We start from the raw sequence: 19,328 nt of genomic DNA on the forward strand, positions 1-19,328 counted from the left end.
ATGCGCGGAGATGAAGAAATTCTTTGGTCGGAGGGAATTAGGGAGAGGCGAAATGTTAGTACACTTTTAATTGGAAACCGGGGTCTTCTTTCAGAAGGGCTTGTTTACTTAGGCTCGGCCGCCGGAGCTCAGGGGAGGCAGTAATTGAAGCGAGGGCTTGGGAGATTAGAGGCGACATATGGCTTCCACCGCTTTGCTTTTCATCTGCATTTTCTCACAAAATGGCCTTCGGTTTGTGTTCCTCCCTCCCAGCCTCTTCCGCTCCTGGAGGGCCTCGGGAAAGGCAGCCACCGGCTGGACAGGCAGCTCTTGATTTCACGGCTCCTTTCAGCAGGGGGGAAAGTCAGGGACCCAGCTCTGTCTGAGGTCTGAGCGGGGGAGGTGACCTGGCCCTGTGAGAGAGCTGGCAGCCATGACAGGTCCAAGGCCTCGGGGTCTCCTTCCCGCTGAGGTGAACGTGAGGGAGAGGGAATCGTTCGAATCTGGCAGGGGGCACGGTCTGGCGTCACGCTTGCAGTGGGGCTGAGCGGCTCTAGGAGTTCCCATTGCTCTTCCGAGTGGGATGCAGGAGGCCTGAGGAGCATCGAGGGCCTGAGAAGATGAGGTGAAAGGAGCCAGACCAGACGGGCGACTCGTTCACGGAAGGCCATGCCGGGAGCCCAGCTTGTGCTCTCGTTCGGCCTGAGGAAACGCAACCGCGTCCGCTTGGCACACGACGCGGCGTCGCCCGACCTTCCTGGCACCAGCCCGCTTCCGGGAGCACCACTCGGTGTCCTATCCACAGGGCCCGGCGCAGGCCACCGCTTCCTGCTGCTGCTCAGCCCACGGGGAGTGCAGAGCCACCCCGCTCCAGAAGAGGGCAGCGTGGCACCCATGTCCTTTCCCTCCCCCTCGTAAAAGGCGCGTCGAGATACTTATCGAGTTCTTTGTTTGAACCCGATTATAGTTTTGGCCCTCGCAGCATCCCCTGGCAATGGATTCCACCAGCTGGCTGTGTTCTCGTCCACTTTAGATCAGAAGGGACCATTGTGGCTAGTTATTTTTATCTTGACAGGTTGAACCTCTCTAGTCCGGCACCCTCGGGACCTGACCGGTGCCAAACCAGAGCATTTGCTGAACCATGGGAGGTCAATATTGTCTAGCAGCATCACCAGCACTTCCACTGCTTACTGGGCTCTGAGACGACATTTAGGGGTAAATTAGAGCTAAAGAACAGCACAAAAAGCTAAGAGCGAGGACTGGTGACTGTAAACAAACTTTATGGGACCATGGGAAACCTGACCACATCCATGATAAGTGGACATCCAGCTAACGCAAATCATGCTGGACCACAGATGTTGCCGGACCACAGAGGTTCAACCTGTATTTCCGTTTTCACAGAGGGGGAAACTGAGGCACAGAGCTGCAATGTACCTTGTTCAAGGCCACTTGGTGACTCAGGGGCAGAATTGGGACTTAGTAACCAGGTCTTCCAATTTCCCCCACCTATTTCCTATCCTCTGACCCATGGCAAACAGCCTGCCTTCACGACAACACCGGGAGGAGTCTAAGGCTGTATTGTGGATTCCTGCAGGGATCTCCATGGATCAGCCCTTCCTCCAGCTGGCAGGTGGAACTGGGGGTAGGCAGGGGATGGGGATATGCGTGGATCCCCACCTTGGACTCACAGGCTGGAGTTTATATTTGCAGCAAACCAGTTCCACATTGGAGCAAGAGGGAAACCCCTCTCAATTCCTTCCCAGCTCTGTTTCTGAACAGCGCTTAAAAGGTCAACACCTGCCTCCGGCAAGCTCACGACACCAGCCTCCATCGCCCCCATTACCCCCTTGTTGTATTTTCACTTTGGTGCTTCCTCCCCCGGCTTGGAAAAGCGCCCTGCAAACAGCCACAAAACTGACACATTATCCTCCTTCGGATCCCTCCTTCAAAGTCTTCTCTGCTGGGGAGGCCTACCAAAACTCTGAACAACAGTTCGGTGGGCTGTCTGCAGCGACCACGGCCCAGCAGGTGGACTCAGTGGGATCCCACTTTCTGGGGCTCTGTCTGCCCCTATCAGGTGTCTCTTACCTGATGCTCTGTTTGTAAGCCCTTCAGAGGAGCAGAAGTTGTTGTGTTTGGGTGTATGTACAGCACCTAGCGCAGAGGTTTTTAAACTTTTTAAGACCAAGCAATCATTTTTTTTTATGTGAAACACCAAGGATTTTTTGTTGAGGGAAAAAAAAAAAGGTCACCTGCCCCTTTAAGGGCGGCCATTTTGAACTCTGTTCTCCGCGGCACACCGGTGTGCCACGGAACACAGTTTAAGAAACGGGATTTTGGCCCACACCGAGAGCTCCCATACTCGTGTGTCTCTGTCTCCCTCTAGTGGCCAAACCACACCTGGAGATGAACAACCCTACTCCCGCCTACAAGCTAAGGGGATGGGGCTCCGGCGAGGTACGGTCACACAAATCGATCAGCCTCGCCAGGCCTGTCTCTGCGGGGGGCCTGGACTCCCCCCCCCACTCCCTCCCGGGCCACAAGCAGCGCAGCCCCCCCTCCGCGCCGGGTTCCCCCCTTACCGGAATCCGACAAAGCCGGGCTCACCAGGCTGAGCAGCTCCCGCTCCTTCTCGTAGTCGCCCTTACACAGCAGCTGGCCTTCCTTCAGCACGAACTCGTCGCCCTTCTGCAGCCGCCGCTCGCAGACGCAGCAGCAGAAGCAGCCCAGGTGGTAGACGCTCTGCTGGGCCCGCATGACGAGCTCGCTGGGCGCGATGCCCTCCAAGCAGCCGCCGCACTTGGCCGCGAAGAGCCTGGCAGGAGAGGGGGAGAAGGAACACGTCTCGCACGGCTGCCAGGCTGGGGGGCCACCGGGCCCTCAATAGGCCGGGCACACCAAAGCTGCCAGAACACAGCGGCCGTCCTCTGTCACATGGAGCAGGGGCACGTAGATTGGGGCCTGTGTTCTCCTCACGGACTGGGACCTGCCTGTTGCAGTGCGGCACCGCCCGTAAGTGGACAACTCTGCCTTCCGTGGGCCTACACCAGGGATGAGGAACTTCAGGCCCCAGGGACTCAGGACTGGAGCCTGAGGGCTGGACCGCACAAAGTCTATTAGGCAAGGCCCCGCTAGGCTCTGGTGTGTGAGGGGAATATGGGGAGTGTCTTTCTCCTTCTGTCGAGGGCCACAGTGAGGGATTTTTCTATGAGGTTCCCCTCCCCAGCCTGCACAACCGGTGGTCAGAGTCCAGTTGTGGAGCACATCACAACTGGAGCCACCGGCGGTAATCTCCTCAGGCAGAAGAGGGAATTTGGCAGATGGTTCTGGTGGCGGGCGGAGTAGGCCACATGCCCATTTGGCGTTTCGTCTCTCGGGCTTTCGGCCGAAGCACTTAAAAGAGCTGCAGAAACGAGAAGGCGAGGGATTGTTTTGGGGAGGCTTAGAGTGTCGGACAGATGCTTCCCAGACTACGGTGTCGGCACATTGGTCCCACGTGGGTCCGTGAGAGGAGCCCGGTGTCTGTGCTACCACGTGGCTTTGTTCCTGGAATGCAGGCACCGTAAGGGAACGTGCTCGTCTTTGCGGCACCTTCCACGTTTCCCAGGAGGCACCAGGGGTCTGGAACCAGGCTGCGGTGGTTCCTGAACACACCACCACCCAAAAGGGCTGTGTGAGTGGGGAACAGCAGCCTATTAGCCCCATGGGCTGACGCCCCACTAGATGGCCTCCCCTCAGAGGCCCAGACTGACCCTGCCTACCTCATTGGACTAAGCACACCCGCGGGCTGGCTGTGAAAGAAGGCAGATGTCAGCCTTGACAGACCCTGCCGCACACCCCTCGCCGGACTCCAGGTCCCAGTTCATGGCTCTTGGCCCTCACCCACTCCTAATTTCTCTGTGCCACTCACATACCTCAGCTGAGTTACTTGGCTCCAACCCAGCACAACTCATTGACCTCAGCCGTGAGCGTGTCCTACAGCAGGATACTAGCACGGATGGTTGCTTCTGGCTGGGCCCCCCGGCCTGATCTCAGAACCTCGCTACCAATCCCCTCTGGTTTCCACCCGGGATCCTGCTGTTCACAGAGTCTGAGGACACATTGGCTACGTCTACATTGGCATGAGCTTGCGCAAGAACTCTTTTGCGGAAGAGTTCTTGTGCAAAAACTCTTCCAGAAGAGCGCGTCTACACTGGCATGTGCCTTTGCGCAAGAGATGTGCTTTTGTGCAAGAGCATCCGTGCAAGTGTAGACACTCTCTTGCACAAGAAAGCTCTGATGGCCATTTTAACCATCGGGCTTTCTTGCGCAAGAAATTCATGTTGCCTGTCTACACTGGCCTCTTGCGCAAGAACAGTTGTGCAAGAGGGCTTATTCCTGAGCGGGAGCATTATCGTTCTTGCGCAAGAAGCCCTGATTTCATACATTAGAACATCAGTGTTCTTGTGCAAGAACTCGCGGCCAGTGTAGATAGGCAGCAAATTTTGGCGCAAAAGTGGCTGCTTTTGCGCAAGATCGCGCCAATGTAGACACAGCCATTGTGTTCTTCTGGTCTGACCTTCTCCACAGCACCCAGGGATTGCGGGAGGGGACAATTATTGTCTGATACTACAGGACATTAATCCAGACCAATCGCTTCAGCTTGAGCTACAACATGGTGTTTAGAAAGCCTCCAAATTGTACTGAGCGAGGTCAGGCAATGCCGAATTTGCCCCTTCCCTTGAATGCCTCATTTTTCCCTGGGTTTCCCACAAGCAGCTCCTCAGACATTACCAGATAACATTCCTCATTGGGTCTTCAGGGTAGATACTTTAAGAAAAGCTATCTATTAACCTCCCTCCCCACACACACAGAGGACATGAAATGCCTACGTCTTGAGTCAGTCTCGCTCCAGCGAGGAGAGGAGCAGATGCGCGCAGCGGGTTGACAGCCCAATGCCAAAAGTCCCGGCACATTGATTATAATCGATTCCGAGGGCAGAAGGGGCCATCCCCAACATGGGACTTTGGAGGCCAAGTCTGTTGCTAAGGTACGTCAGACCTGGTCCTCGGCTGGCCTCCGTGAGCCTCGGGTCACTGAACTCGGTGGAGCGGATTTTTGGGAAAAAAACCGAGGCACCTTAAAGACGAAGAGATTTATTTGGGCATATGCTTTTGTGGGGAAAACCCCCACTTGGTCAGAAAGTAGGCGCAGGCATAATGAAAAGAAGGGAGTGGCCGTATCACATGGAGGATCTGTGCGAACGAAGGCCAATCCAGTCAGGATAGATGTGGCCCTCGCTCCCAGCAGTCTGAGGAAATGTGACTACGCAAGGGAGGGAAAACGGCTTTTGTAGCGAGTCAGCCACTCCCTCCTGGTCATGACGTGCTCAAGGCCTCCCAGAACGCGAGGATTACCTCAGCGCGCGAGGGGACGCGCGCCGTGCACTTGGTGAGCAATCGTCCCCTGGCAAGTACGCTGATGACCACACGCGGTACGAGGAAGCGTGGGACGAACGCCTGCATAAATCAACTCCCCCATCCCCGGGCCCAGACACCCCGCAGTGAGCTATAGCTCCCCGGGGGGCCTCGCCAGGCGGAATCCAAGCTGCGGGGGCGATACCGGACACCGCTCCTTCCCCGCCAGATGAAGTGTCGCAGGAAACGGCAGCCCGTGTTGTCAGGTTCCTGCACTCCGCCTCACAAGCCCCCCCCCCCCCCCCCGCCAAAATCAGACCTCAGGGGCTGGAGCTGATGAGCCAAATTCAGCTCCTTCAAATCAATACATCAGCCAGCGGAGGACTGCAGCCTTGGTGCTTGGGATGGGGCGTGTCTACCCCACACTGGGCTGGAAGGGGTTAATACTCTGGGTGGAGGAAGTCCTGCTCCCCCCCCCCAGCCCTACTGGGCATGCTCCAGGTGCCGGGGTAGTATGAAAGGGAGGAGCTCGGAACAGTCTGGGCTGGATGCTTGAAAGGAAGGACCTGCTGCCTTGTGACCAAGGGGCTCTCTCATAGACTCTGGCCACTAGGCCACACTGCCATGCAAGGAAGGACTACCTTAAAAGCTCTGGCTGTTAGGCCACACTGCCTTGGGGGTGACAGACCAACTCAGGTCACCCACAGACCAGCAGCGGTGCAAGCGGTGTCTACACACATCCCTGTGACCTCCCCCTCTAGGGACGGGCTGTGTATACACCGTGACCACGCCCCTTCGGGGGTCTGGCCTCTCTCTCCTCCTCAGTACTGGAATGAAGAACAACCTGCTAGAGACGCTTGTCCTCTCCTTTCCCTCGCTCAGTCACCGCGTGGCAGCCAACTGGAACACGCAAGGCCTCCAATTTCAGAGGTAGAGCCGGCCCTGTTTCTGCTGCCCCGACATAAGAGCCACCTGTTGCCTCTTGCCAGCCACCTTTGTCACTTACATCACCCATCCGGAGCGTCCTACGGAAATGCTGGGCTCTTGCATTTCAACCGTGACACTCTGGAAACAAGAACAATCATGTTCCTGTACCAAATCTGAGCTGGACTCAGAGCTTGCGCGCGCGCGCACACACACACACACACACACACACACACACACACACACACACACACACACACCAAAGCATACAATATGGCTCAGCGTTCCTTTCCATCTCCCGCTTACGTTCAACATTCCTACCGTTTACAAAATATTTATCATGTTCTCTTCACAGATCAGTAGGTATCGGTCTGTGTAGGGTCTCTGAATTGTACTGGTTTCCCTGAATGTGTAACAGCTCGGTCATGTGGCTGTCCATTAGTTGTAACAACCGGGTATGGTTGTTGCAGAATCCTTGAGTGGCCATCTTTTTCTGAATCTGCCACCCGTGGAGTTTGTTCCTCAAAGAGCACAATCAAAAGTGCAAACTGTAGCTGCCAATGGTTTCTGTCAAACTCTTCACTGTCAAGTCTCAAAACGACATAAGATCTAGGTGCTGACTTCCCTTTGTTTCTGACAGCTGGGGTTGTCCATCCTTTTTCTCCATCCAGTTTGACACAAAGAGGGGCAACAGGTTCTAGATCAGGCAGTGCTCTGAGGCTATAGCTACACTCCACACTTATTTCAAAATAACAGAGTGTGCATCTACACAGCAAGCCCGTTATTTTGAAATAATTTTGAAAGAACAGACTTCTTACTCCAAAATAATTTCAAAATAAGAGGCATCTTACTCCGACTTCTGTAACTCTCATTTCATGAGTAAGAGAAGTCAAAGGAAACGTGTTCTTCCTTCCACTTCCTGCTGTGTAGACAGTGCCAAAAGCCGAGTTAATCAACTTGGACTTCAGCTATGCAATTAACGTAGATAATTAATTAGCATAGCTGTAGTCTGAGTGATGTCCGTTATGAAAGCATCCGTAAGCACTTTTAGCCATTTTCTCTGATTTACTCTTCTCTTTGCTTTGCAGATAGAGCTGCTGTTCCAACATTGGAAAAGAAAGTGTTGTCTTCCCATGTGGAGTTCTGCTGGATGTGGTCCAGGAGCTGCTGGTGGTGTTGATCTGTAACTCAAAAGAGTGAGGAATGGATCTTTCTGCTGTAGGAATTTCTTGGCTGTCTGTACATCTCTCTCAGCCTCTCCATTTACTTATGATCAAAATCATCTTTGGTGCAGAAACAGCAAATTCGGCTGCCATGAATTGTGGTCCCTCGTCCATCACAAGTTCTGCAATACCAGAGTGAGCAAAAGGGCACTTCGGTTGCTCGATAACAGTGCGACGATCTTTCAAGTATATTGTATTTCTATATATCTTGAGACTAGTCCAGAACAATCAGGTAATTTTGCATATATCTCTGAAACCTCGAATTTTGCATCTCTGCGCTACCAAAGTTCTCCGGTAAAGGTGTTGTTATTAAAAAGATTCTTTGCGTTTGTCTGTTAGTTCTGCAATTGTCACATGTGGATACTTCGTTCTTTATATGACTGCCGATGCCCGGTCTCCACACTGATGGGTTAGCCTAGTCACAGCAATGGTTAATCCTTAATTCCTTCCTGGATGAGGTTTAGGATTTCTCCTCTTGTTTCACTTGGAAACACAATGCAAGCGCCTTTAATCATGAGGCCATCTGACTTGCTGAAATGTCCATTCTCCACAAAGCTGTCATGCCACCTCGTTATGATACTTTGGCCGGTTGCCCCCAAAATAATTTAGACCTTCCTGAAGTTACATCTTTCTCCAATCTTAGAGGAGTTGCTGTGTGAGTCTGTATCTGCAAAAACAATGACAAGTCCTGTGGCATCTCCGAAACTAACAGATTTATTAGGGCACAAGCATTCATGGGAAAACCCCACTTCCTTAGGTGTATTGGAGTGGAAATTAACGAGACAGGGGTGTATATATAAGTACTAGTATAACAAACAAAGGAAATTACTTTTTAAGTGTAGGACCAGTGTTAATAACGTTTATTTAGTTGGGGAACCTGATGGGGAGGTGTGAATGCCCCTTTCTTAATATTTAACCAGTTAACTAGTTAAACAGGATTTGACATCCCTAGCTGCAATGGGTCTAGAACATAACATAAGAACATAAGAACGGCCGTACTGGGTCAGACCAAAGGTCCATCTAGCCCAGTAGCCTGTCTACCGACAGTGGCCAGCACCCGGTGCCCCAGAGAGGGTGGACCGAAGACAATGATCAAACGGTTTGTCTCCTGGCATCCCTCTCCAGCCTCTGACAAACAGAGGCCAAGGACACCATTTTATCCCCTGGCTAATAGCCTTTTATGGACCTAACCTCCATGAATTTATCCAGCTTCTCTTTAAACTCTATTATAGTCCTAGCCTTCACAGCCTCCTCTGGCAAGGAGTTCCACAGGTTGACTACACGCTGTGTGAAGAAGAACTTTCTTTTATTAGGTTTAAACCTGCTACCCATTTAGCAGCATGGCAACTGGTTTTTGTCTGGACCTCCCTAGTATGCTCAGATCCATCCAGCTGGTTGGATTATTATTCTTTGTAAAGTGCTGGTGATTTAGGTTATGCGGCAAGTTCCGCCTATGTCAATATATTTAGTCCGGGAGAAGGGTCACCAACACGATTTTTGAATCACTGCAGCACCACACAAAGGGCAAAGCCGAGGAAGAAGATGCTACCAGCAGCTGGAGGAAGGACGTGGCAGGAAAGAGAGAGAGAGCTGAGAGGTGTGTCTCAAAGCTAGGATATGCTAAAGGACCCTGCAGTGAAATGGAGACGGTGTTATTTGCTGAACGGTATCAGGAGGCTTCGGAGCCATCTCGGTTCTGATGATTAAGTGATGTTTCAGAAGGCCAACTTTCATTGAATTCCAACACCCCAGCGGTTTGCTCTGGACAAGAAAATGTCACAGCCTGGCTGTGATTTGTGCCAGAGAAGGGGGCTCTTCCGCTTGAAAGACACAAACACAAAACCCTCCGCGTGTTTAAGTTAATTGCAAACATTTGCTGCTTCCGAAGAGAGCTCCATTTTTCAAGAACCCATCAAGGTCTGGTTACTGCATGGCCAGAACGCCAGCCAACCTTGTTGGCTCCCTTCATGAGCCAAACCGATGAGTTATCAGTGATGGGAATAGTTTGTCTCTCACCATCCACGTAACCCGAGAGGGTGCGAATTCTCATATTCAACCTATTTATAAATCATCTGGAGGAAGGGGTAAACAGTGCAGCAGCAAACTCTGCAGATGGCACTAAATTGCTCAAGATAGTTAAGACCAAAGCCGACTGTGAAGAGCTTCAAAAGGATCTCACAGAACGAGGCGATTGGGCAGCAAAATGGCAAAGGAGTGTTAATGTTGATAAATGCAAAGTAATGCACATTGGAAAAAATAATCCCAACTATACATACAAATAATGGAGACTAATTTAGCTACAACTACTCAAGAGAGAGATCGTGGAATCATTGTGGATAATTCTCTGAAAACATCCACTCCATGTGCAGCAGCCGTCAAAAAAGCAAACAGAAAGTTAGGAACAATTAAAAAAGGGATAGAGAATAAGACAGAGAACATCTTATAGCCTCTATATAAATCCATGGTACGCCCACATCTTGAATACTGTGTACAGATGTGGTCGCCTCTGTATATATTGGAAAGATATATTGGAAAAGGTTTAGAAAAAGGCAACAAAAATAATTAGCAGTTTGGAATGGGTCTCATATGAAGAGAGGTTAAAAAGACTGGAACTTTTCAGCTTAGAAAAGAGGAGACTAAGGAGGGATATGATAGAACTCTATAAAATTATGACAGGTATGGAAAAAGGAAAAGTTATTTACTTGTTCCCATAATGTAACTACTTGGGGGTCACCCAATGAAATTAATAGGTAGCAGATTTAAAACAAACAAAAGGAAGTTTTTCTTCATACAGTATATAATCAACCTGTGGAACTCCTTGCCAGAGGATGTAGCGAAGACTAGGACTTTAACAGAGTTCAAAAAAGAACTAGATACATTCATGGAGGTTAGATTAATAAATGGCTCTTAGGCAGGAGGGGTAGGAATGGTGCCTCTTGCTTCTGTTTGTCTGGAAATGGATGACAGGGGAGGGATCACGTGAGGATTACGTGCTCTGTTCACTCCCTCTGGGGTACCTGGCGTTGGCCTCTGTCGGCAGACAGGACACTGGGCTGGATGGGCCTTTGGTCTGACCCAGCCTGGCCGTTCTTATGTTCTCCATCAAACACTGAGGCTGTGTCCAGACTCCATGCCTCCGTCGACGGAGGCATGTAGATTAGCCAGATCGGAAGAGGGAAATGAAGCCGCGATTAAAATAATCGCGGCTTCATTTAAATTTAAATGGCTGCCCCGATCTGCCGATCAGCTGTTTGTCGGCAGATCGGGAGAGTCTGGACGCGATGCCCCGACAAAGAAGCCTTTCTTCATCGACACAGGTAAGCCTCGTGAAACCAGGTTTACCTGTGTCGATGAAGAAAGGCTTCTTTGTCGGGGCATCGCGTCCAGACTCTCCCGATCTGCCGACAAACAGCTGATCGGCAGATCGGGGCAGCCATTTAAATTTAAATGAAGCCGCGATTATTTTAATCGCGGCTTCATTTCCCTCTTCCGATCTGGCTAATCTACATGCCTCCGTCGACGGAGGCATGGAGTCTGGACACAGCCTGAGTGAGCATTCAGGATGGGATAAGAACTCTAGTGGTCCATTTTCACCAGCCAATACACTGAGATCGGAGGGGCTGATAAACTCCAGTCGACCCAAGAGGCGTAATAAAGCAGATTTCTAGGCATGGATGCACACAGGTGTGGACTGGGTGGATTCCCAAGCCACAGGGGTAGGAGAAACACTCAGCTGAAACTTTGCTGGCCTCCTTAGCAGGGAATGCAGATTCCGAGAACGCAACACAAGAAGAGATGTGTGTGTGTGTGTGGGGGGGGAGGTGATTGACAGGCGCTTCCAGGCAGCTGGCTTGCCCACACACTGGCGATGTGCGCCGCATATGAATAAAGGCCTCTGTAGCCCTCTCACACGGGTTGCGACGGAGCAGGGATTCCTTTATTAAATAGTGATGGACAGATCTCAAAAGACGCGGAGACTTGCTTCCCCTCTGACGGCCTCAGACGTTACAACTTTGTTCCGCCGTGCAATTTGGCTCCCCAGGTGCCATCCCAGCAGTTTTTCAGAGTTCAATAATTAACCGGAGCAGAGGGAGAGGAATCAAAAAGGTAGATGGATACAAGAGGGAAGCGTTGCACTCAGCGAAGACGGGAATTTCTCTTCTTCGGTGGCAGCTGACAGCCCGGGAATTCTGTATCAAACATAGTGGAAACAGGAATACGACGGCTTTTCTCCCTCCGCCGGCACTGTGCTTTCATCCTAGCTACCTCCCTCTTGGGATAAGAAGGAAACTCAGTCTGAAAACTTGTAGCCCATACGACAAGATCAGATGGCCTTTATTTTACTCACTGCCTTGCCTTCATTATAGTCAACAACAACAAAAGGACCCTACCGGCCTGTAAGCCATTAGCTTCAGCTGTTAGCATGAGGGACATGGATTTTGGCACAGAGAAATGATCAAACAATCACCCTCATGCTTTGAGAACCTGGAAATGGAGTGTAGCCCCCCACAAATTCTTAGCAAAAACGGAAAAAAAAACTTTTTTGGGAAACCCAAAGGTTTGGGATTTTAATTTGGGGATTTCGTGGCAAAGCCAAACTATTGTCATGGGAACATTTCACCAGCAATGAAAATCATGACGCTTTTGAATTTTCTCGCCAAGAGAAATGGATGGTTTTTGACCTGCTCTATCTAAGTCCGCAGTCGCTTTTGGTCACCGCTGAAAGCATCAAAGGATTCAAAGCAGAGAGGAAAATCCAGTCAGCTGATTTCACTCTCCGGAGCCACCCAGAGAGGAGGTGCGGTGAAAAAGCGACATGGAAGCTGTTATTGATGGCTGCAGAGGGAAAGACTCCATCCCTAGAGGTGGCTAAGTCCCAGCTTGACCAAGCCCTGGCTGGGATGATGGAGTTGGGTTGGTCCTGCCTTGGCCAGGGGGCTGGACTCGATACTCCTGAGGTCTCTAACAGCCCTGGGATTCTATGCCTCTCGCCCCAGCAATGGGAAAAGGGAGGAAAGAAGCCTGTTACAGAAGGGGAAGGGGTGCGTATGGGTCGGGAGAGCAAAAGCGTCCGGCTGAAGCTGGCTGGGACAAATCGTTAAGAAAAAAACGGGACTGCTCCATTCTTGTTAGAGATTCACAGCTTTCAAGGCCAGACGGGCCACTGTGATACCGGATGCTGGGGTGGCTATTGGGCATATCTGAGCCTGGCTTGCGCGTGTGACGTCTCCGGTACTCGGTTGTAAAGACCAGCGGAAGGGAAACGAGGGGCAGAGACAGAGGAGCGGGAAGGCAGCTGGAGAGAACTCTAGAACAGTCGGACTGGACGGGACCTCGAGGGGGCATCAAGGCCAGTCCCCTGCCCCCATGGCAGGGCCAAGCACCGCCTAGACCACCCCTGGCAGAGCTCTCCCTGGGACGGGTGTGGCAGTGACGGACAGCCCGGAGGGGCCAGGAGGAGACCCTGAGGAGACTGCAGCAGGCAGCTAGCAGGACCACTCCGCAGAAGACAATTCTGGGGGCTGCGTAGTCCTGGCACCAGGGCCGGAGAAGCTCGTGGTGGTGGTACGGTGCCTTTCCTTGCCTGCATGGTTTGGACATGCATCCGGGCCCAGCGGCAGGAGCCAGATGCAAAGCTTCTGCTGTCCTGGCAGACTTCTTGTGGAGCTGCGCTTGGGGAAGGCTCGGCCGAGGGGAAGGCTCGGGGAAGGCTCGGCCGAGGGGAAGGCTCGGCTATAGTTGGTGCCCGCCCCAAACCACCTTCCAGGGGGACAGAGCAAGTAACAGGACTCTGTGGGGCCTACTGGTTGGCGAGGGGGGCGGATGGGGACAGAAGGCAGGACAGACACCCCGGCTCCTTCCTCCTGCCTCTCAAATGCCAGATTCTCTCTCTCGCTCTGCCAACCTCCTTTATCAGCCGCTATACTCCTTCCACACAAGAGCATGCCACGTCTCCACCTCCCACGCCACCCCAGGCCGCCGTCTGACTGGAGTGGAGGGGAACGTAAGGAGAACGTCTGTGCCACGTACACCCTCTCCTCGGCTTTTGAGGGCTTGTCACTAGACTCCTGTCATGGGACGTGAAACGCTTGGTTCTGTCGGAGGGAAGAGAAGCCATCAGGAGATCAAAACGGCCCAAGCTCCCTCCATTTTGTCTCTCCGAACACTGCCCGGGCTCCTCGCCAAAGAGCAGTTTCAAGCAGAGAGACCCGGCGAGGGAGGGCCGCTCTTGCACTGGTTTTGTAGGTGCGAGATTCCAGCTTCCGAGCGCTTCCTCGGGTCCGGCCTAGGAGGTTGCTACTTCTCCTGCGTAGCTCGAAAGCTGGCCTGTCTCCCCAAGAGAAACTGGTCCAAAGAGAGATTCCCTCGCCCGCCTTGTCTCTCTGACCTCCTGGGGCCGACCCAGCTACCCCACCCCGGCGTGAGGTGCGTACACACACCCACCGCAAGAGGCGGGGCACGGTTTTCCATTCGAATGGAATTAGGGAGCGGGGGACCTGTGGGTTTGTTGGATTAGTAACACCACAGGGCCGGAGGCCAAGGCGCTGCTATGAAGAGAGATCACAGAATTTTGGGGGGTGATCCCGGCATGGCCAATGAACTCCCTGGAGCATTCCTCCCAGTGCAAGCTCAAATGAGGCATAAATCTTTAACCCTTTCTAACCCGTAACAAATGAGGCGATTTGTATTTTCTCTCCATAGGGGGGAAAATGTCCAAAGTTGTTTGGGGGGAAAAAAAACCCTCCCAAATGACTTGAAGTGGGGGGAATGTTTTTCCAAGTCGTTTGCACGACCCTTCCCTCCTCCCCCTCCCCACTTTTCCATCCCCTGGGGCGGACAAGTGTTTCGCTTGTCTGCCTGGCAACCAGGCTGGAGCTAAGCTTGCTAAAATATGAGTGGTTTTTTGGCTGGAGTACCGGAGGGCTTGCAGCCCTAGGGAGAGAAAAAAATGGAGCACTCCATGCCATGGCTCCAGAAAGGGGAAGAATTAGGTTTCACACTGAGCAGGCTGGACCATCGCATTCTTTAGCTAATGCTTAACAAACCCCTGAACAAAAGCTGCTAACTTCGCGGCATGTTTGGAAAATGTATTCTCAGCAGATTCGGGTTTATTGGGGAATTCGATTGCTTTGCAGCAAGGGTGGGGTTAAGCTACGCCCCCTCCGGCTCCTGTGTCTCACTCCCGCCGGCAGAATGCATCCGCTCATGCTTGGAGGGGACCTAGCAACCGAGGGTAAATCGTATTATTGTATCAAGTGCATTGACTTTAGCTTCGGCCATGGGACGTGGGCTCTGAGGGTTCGGTGTCTCCCTTTTGCGAGGGGACCACGCAATGGCACGAGGTGGCGAGCTATCGTCTAGAAAGGGGCCACCCTCGACCCTTTAACCCCACTCCCTTCACCCCACTCACCAGGATGAGGAGACCAACCCCACAACGCTGCCACCTCAGCAGCCCAGACTCCACCTGGAAGCCGTTGGGCGTCTCCAAAGTGCTGAAGGAGGGAGGTGAGGCCTTCAATGCGAACGTGCGGCCAAATGCTGCCCTGCCTCCTTCCTCAGAAAAATACCATGAGCACGGCCCCTCAAGAGCTAGCACCAACTACGGTTCTAGCCTGCGCTGGAACCCAGGAGCCAGACCGGCCCCTGGTGTAAACGGGCCTACGGCTGTTGAACCCAATGGAGTGCCAGGTAATGGCTGGGCTTGAAAATGCACACGCATTTTAAGGGGAAAACCAACCACGCAAAAACGCAGTCTTGGATACTTCGGAAGCTTGTTGGAGACCCTCTGGGGTTAGACAGGACCGGAAATACCCAAACTTCTCAGCAGCAGTTCCTTTGACAAGACCGATGGTGACCGGAGAACTAGTGAGATCATAAAAGCCAAGAGACTGGAAGATGAGCAACAGAGAGGGATATGTTGCCTGGCTGTTTACAGTGCTTGGGTTTTCCCCCTGCTGAATCCTCCTGAACGTAAAGGTCTAATGAATATCTTGGAGAAAGAATTTCTTTGTCCCCGTTCTCTGGGTACGATGTCAGACCTAACAACCTACATCCTCAGACATCCCAGGGAACCTAGGAGGGAACAGCCAAGCTGCTGTTTAACGCTCATATTTCAGCGTTAAAAAACAAAAAAACATACAAACCTTACTTCTATCCCAAAGGCGCCAACGAGCCTCATTATTAAAAATCTTCCACATGTCACCTTGACGGCAGGGGGTGGGAAAGGGTTTTCTAATATTAACATTCGCTGCTAAGGATAATGGACGTGCATAATAACCGCTCATATTTTTATAGGGTCTTTAATCCCCGAGAACCCCATAACTGTTTACAAGCCCTGGCCTGCCCCTGTTTACATAAAGTATCAGGACACCCATTGAACTCAGCGTGGGCAGGGTGAGGGGGGGGGTCTCTTAATTGTACCCATAGGAACCATGCGTCTGCTTCTGGGGTGGAAAAGCAACAGCTAGACAGATCACCCGCACATAACACCAAGGCAATAGAGCCAAGAGAAATCCTTGGCTGAGGGCAAAAGTCTGGGGCAGATCTCTACCCTGAAATCTCCCATGAGATTTTTCATGTGCACAAAAAGAAGGCAGGATCTCACCAGACGGTCGCACCTCGACCTGCATAGCACTCGGATCAGGACTGAGGTCAGTGTCGCCTATAAGCCGAGTGCTTGGGTGGACACCCAGGAGAGATTCCAAGGCCACCCAGGCACCAACAGCCTCTCACAGCTGGCAGCAGGGCCGGATTAAGCCATGGGCTAGCCAGGCTGCTGCCCAGGGTGCCAACCTATGGGGGAGGCCTTATAGCTGCCATCAGGCGCTGCAGCGGCCGCCCGGGGCAGGGGCTGCGTTAACCCCCGCAGCGCCGGCCAGCAGTGCCCTTCCCCCTGTGGTCGCGGGGCCCTGCATGCCCCAGACGGCCCCGGGCTGTGCCCCAGCAGCGGTAGCTGGGCTGGGCACATGCGTCCTGCCACTGGCTCCGTGTGCCCTCTCCCACGCACCGGTGCAGGGGTGGGGCCGTGCTTGCACCCTCCCCCAACCTGGGGCACAACTAACCTGTCTGCTCGGGGCGCCAGAATGGCTCGGTCTGGCCCTGGCTGGCAGCGTGTGTTTCCTTTGGTGGTGCACATCTGCACATGCCTTGGTGCGTTAAACAAAATTTATTCCGTACATGGATGGGAACCGTTAGAAGGAACATTGGCTAGGACTAAGGACAAGCCAGTCTGCAATAACATCAAGCCTGCTAGTACCACATCCTCCACTGGTATAAAATCACGGTCGAGCCATCAACGCCAATCATCAGCCGAAGTCAATGCCGATTTACACCATCTACAGATTTGGCCCCACTTCCCTAATTGCAGTTCCACATGGCAGAAGCCAGCACCAACTCAATTTACTAGCAGGGAAACCCCCCCAAGAAAGACAAGATAATTGAAAACCAGAATATCACTAGTCAAATCTAATATTAAGAAAGAGCAAGCGGGAGCCAGAGGTCAAAATTAATTACACCTTTCCGTGTTTCACCACAAAGCCCCGCTCTCCCGGGGGCGCGGCAGCTACCAAAGAGAGACCGACTGACATTATTAGAAAGGACTGATTTAAATGTGCCCCCAGGAGTTTTTCAACTTTCTTCTTCGGAGCTTTTGTTTTTATTGAGATTAACGGGAGTGAATATGAGGCAAAAGCCGATCCACCAGGGGCACGGAGGTCTCCTGGCTTTACAAAACTCATTGCCACGTCCAAATTAAGCCACTTTTCAGACAGGCTTACGAGTGGAAAATTCAGAATGGTCCATGCCAAAAAGTTGTCCTGCTGTAAAATACGGTTTTATTGAAATGGAATTTCTCTCTCCTCCCCACACTGGAAACGTGTAAAAGGAAAACGTTTGTATCGCTCTTTGGAAGGCCACATTTTCATTTTGCTTCCACTTCAATTGTTTTAGTCCAGTTTTTCCTAAATGAACATTTTTGTTTTGAATTGGTATGAAACCTCCCATGGGAAAACCTTAACCTTGGGAGTGCAAACATTTCATTAGAACATAAGAACGGCCAGACTGGGTCAGACCAAAGGCTCATCTAGCCCAGTATCCCGTCTGCCAATAGTGGCCAATGCCAGGTGCCCCAGAGGGATGGACATAACAGGCAACCATCAAGTGATCCATCCTACACATCCTGGCTAATAGTCATTGATGGACTTATCCTATGTGACTTTATCTAGCTCTCTTTTGAACCCTGTTATAGTCTTGGACTTCACAACATCCTATGGCAAGGAGTTCCACAGGTTGGTCATGTGTTGTGTGAAGAAGCACTTAATTTTGTTTGTTTTAAACCTGCTGCCTGTCTATTTCATTAATTCCATTTCTGGCGGGGGGGGGGGGGAGGGAGGAATGTTTTCCCACACCAGCTGGTTAAATGTGTGTGCCTGGGGAGGGCTAAATACTCAAAAGTGTTCAGCTCCCATGAGCACCAAAACTGGGGCCAGATTTTCAAGATCACTCCACACCTAGCAGCTCCCACTGGAACGTGCGCAGTCAGATTTTCACTAACGCTCGGCAGCCAATCTGCCTTTCTACAACTGGCCATGGGAGACCAGCCCGTACCCTACAGCTTCATTGATCCAGCAAGGGGTGGGAGCATAGTCACTCCCGCAAGGAGGCGATCAAAGGTGGAAGGGTAACATCAGACCGGGGTAGGGAGGAATATGAAAGAGCTGGACAATTTGAACTACACAGCTATAAGAGTGCCTAGGTTATTGCTCTCTCTTTAAAGTGCCTGGCAAACATCACTTGGGCCAAAAATGGTTGCAAGGGACTTCAGTTTATGGTCTCATCTAAAAGACAGATCTTCCAGCAACAGGTGCTCAGTTTTCTTTCGTTTTTTCCCCCCGATGCTGGGAAATAGAAGCTGCTGTTTGGGGCAAAGCAGACACTTTCAATCAACATTTTTGGTTCCTCAAAACCCAATTTGCTTTAAACAAAAAGTGCTGATGGAAAAACAATTGACCTAGCCCTAGGACAGAGATTTAATTCCTGTGCGTGGAAAACTCAGGCTTCGTCTATACTGTGGTTTTTGCTGCAAGAGACTATGCAAATGAAGCATGGGTTAGCATATCACCGCGCTTCATTTGAATAATTTATTCAAGCTGTTTTTGTGCAAAAACAAGCAGTGTGGACTTTTTTTTTTTGCGCAAAAAACCCCCGTCCACACTGCTTGTTTTGTGCAAAAACAGGTTGAATAAATGATGCAAATAAGTGCAGTGATATGCTAATCCATGCTTCATTTGCATAGGCTCTTGTGGCAAAAGCCACAGTGTAGACGTAACCTCAGAGATCTCCAAGGTTTAGAAATGTAAAAATTCGAAGGCAAGAAGGGATCATTGCAGTCAGATCCGAGCAGAAGAAAACAGGCCAGAAAACATCTCCAAAATAATTCCTCCAGCAGATCTTTTAGAAAGGCCTCTGATCTGAATTTAAAAACGGCCAGTGACGGAAAATCTACTCCAATCCTTGGTACAGTGTTCCACTCCTTAATTTCTCTCAACATTAAAAACTTGAGCCTCAGTTCTAGTGTGAGTTTGTCTAGCTTCAATCTCTAGCCACTGGCACATGTTAGACATCTCTCTAAGACTGAATAACTCGATACAAGTTGAACCTCTCTAGTCCTACACTCTTGGGACCTCACCAGAGAATTTGCCAAACTACAGGAGGTCAATATCGTCTAGCAGCATTCCCAATACTTCCAATGCTTGCTGGGCTCTTAGATGACATCGAGGGGTAAAATTAGAGCTAAAGACCAGCACAG

At 51.5% G+C, this 19,328-nt stretch overlaps 1 protein-coding gene across 1 annotated transcript in view; it reads right to left on the reverse strand.

Moving 5' to 3' along the window:
- Positions 1–19,328, reverse strand: part of LMX1A (LIM homeobox transcription factor 1 alpha) — a 78,678-nt gene that overhangs the window by 15,212 nt on the left and 44,138 nt on the right. Inside the window, exon 4 of the mRNA XM_075937146.2 lies at positions 2,562–2,794. Coding sequence (XP_075793261.1) covers positions 2,562–2,794 — 233 coding nt within the window. The remainder of the gene's footprint in view (positions 1–2,561; positions 2,795–19,328) is intronic.

This window comes from Pelodiscus sinensis, chromosome 9, assembly GCF_052426305.1.
Source record: "Pelodiscus sinensis isolate ZL-2025 chromosome 9, ASM5242630v1, whole genome shotgun sequence".
NCBI classification, from domain to species: domain Eukaryota; kingdom Metazoa; phylum Chordata; order Testudines; family Trionychidae; genus Pelodiscus; species Pelodiscus sinensis.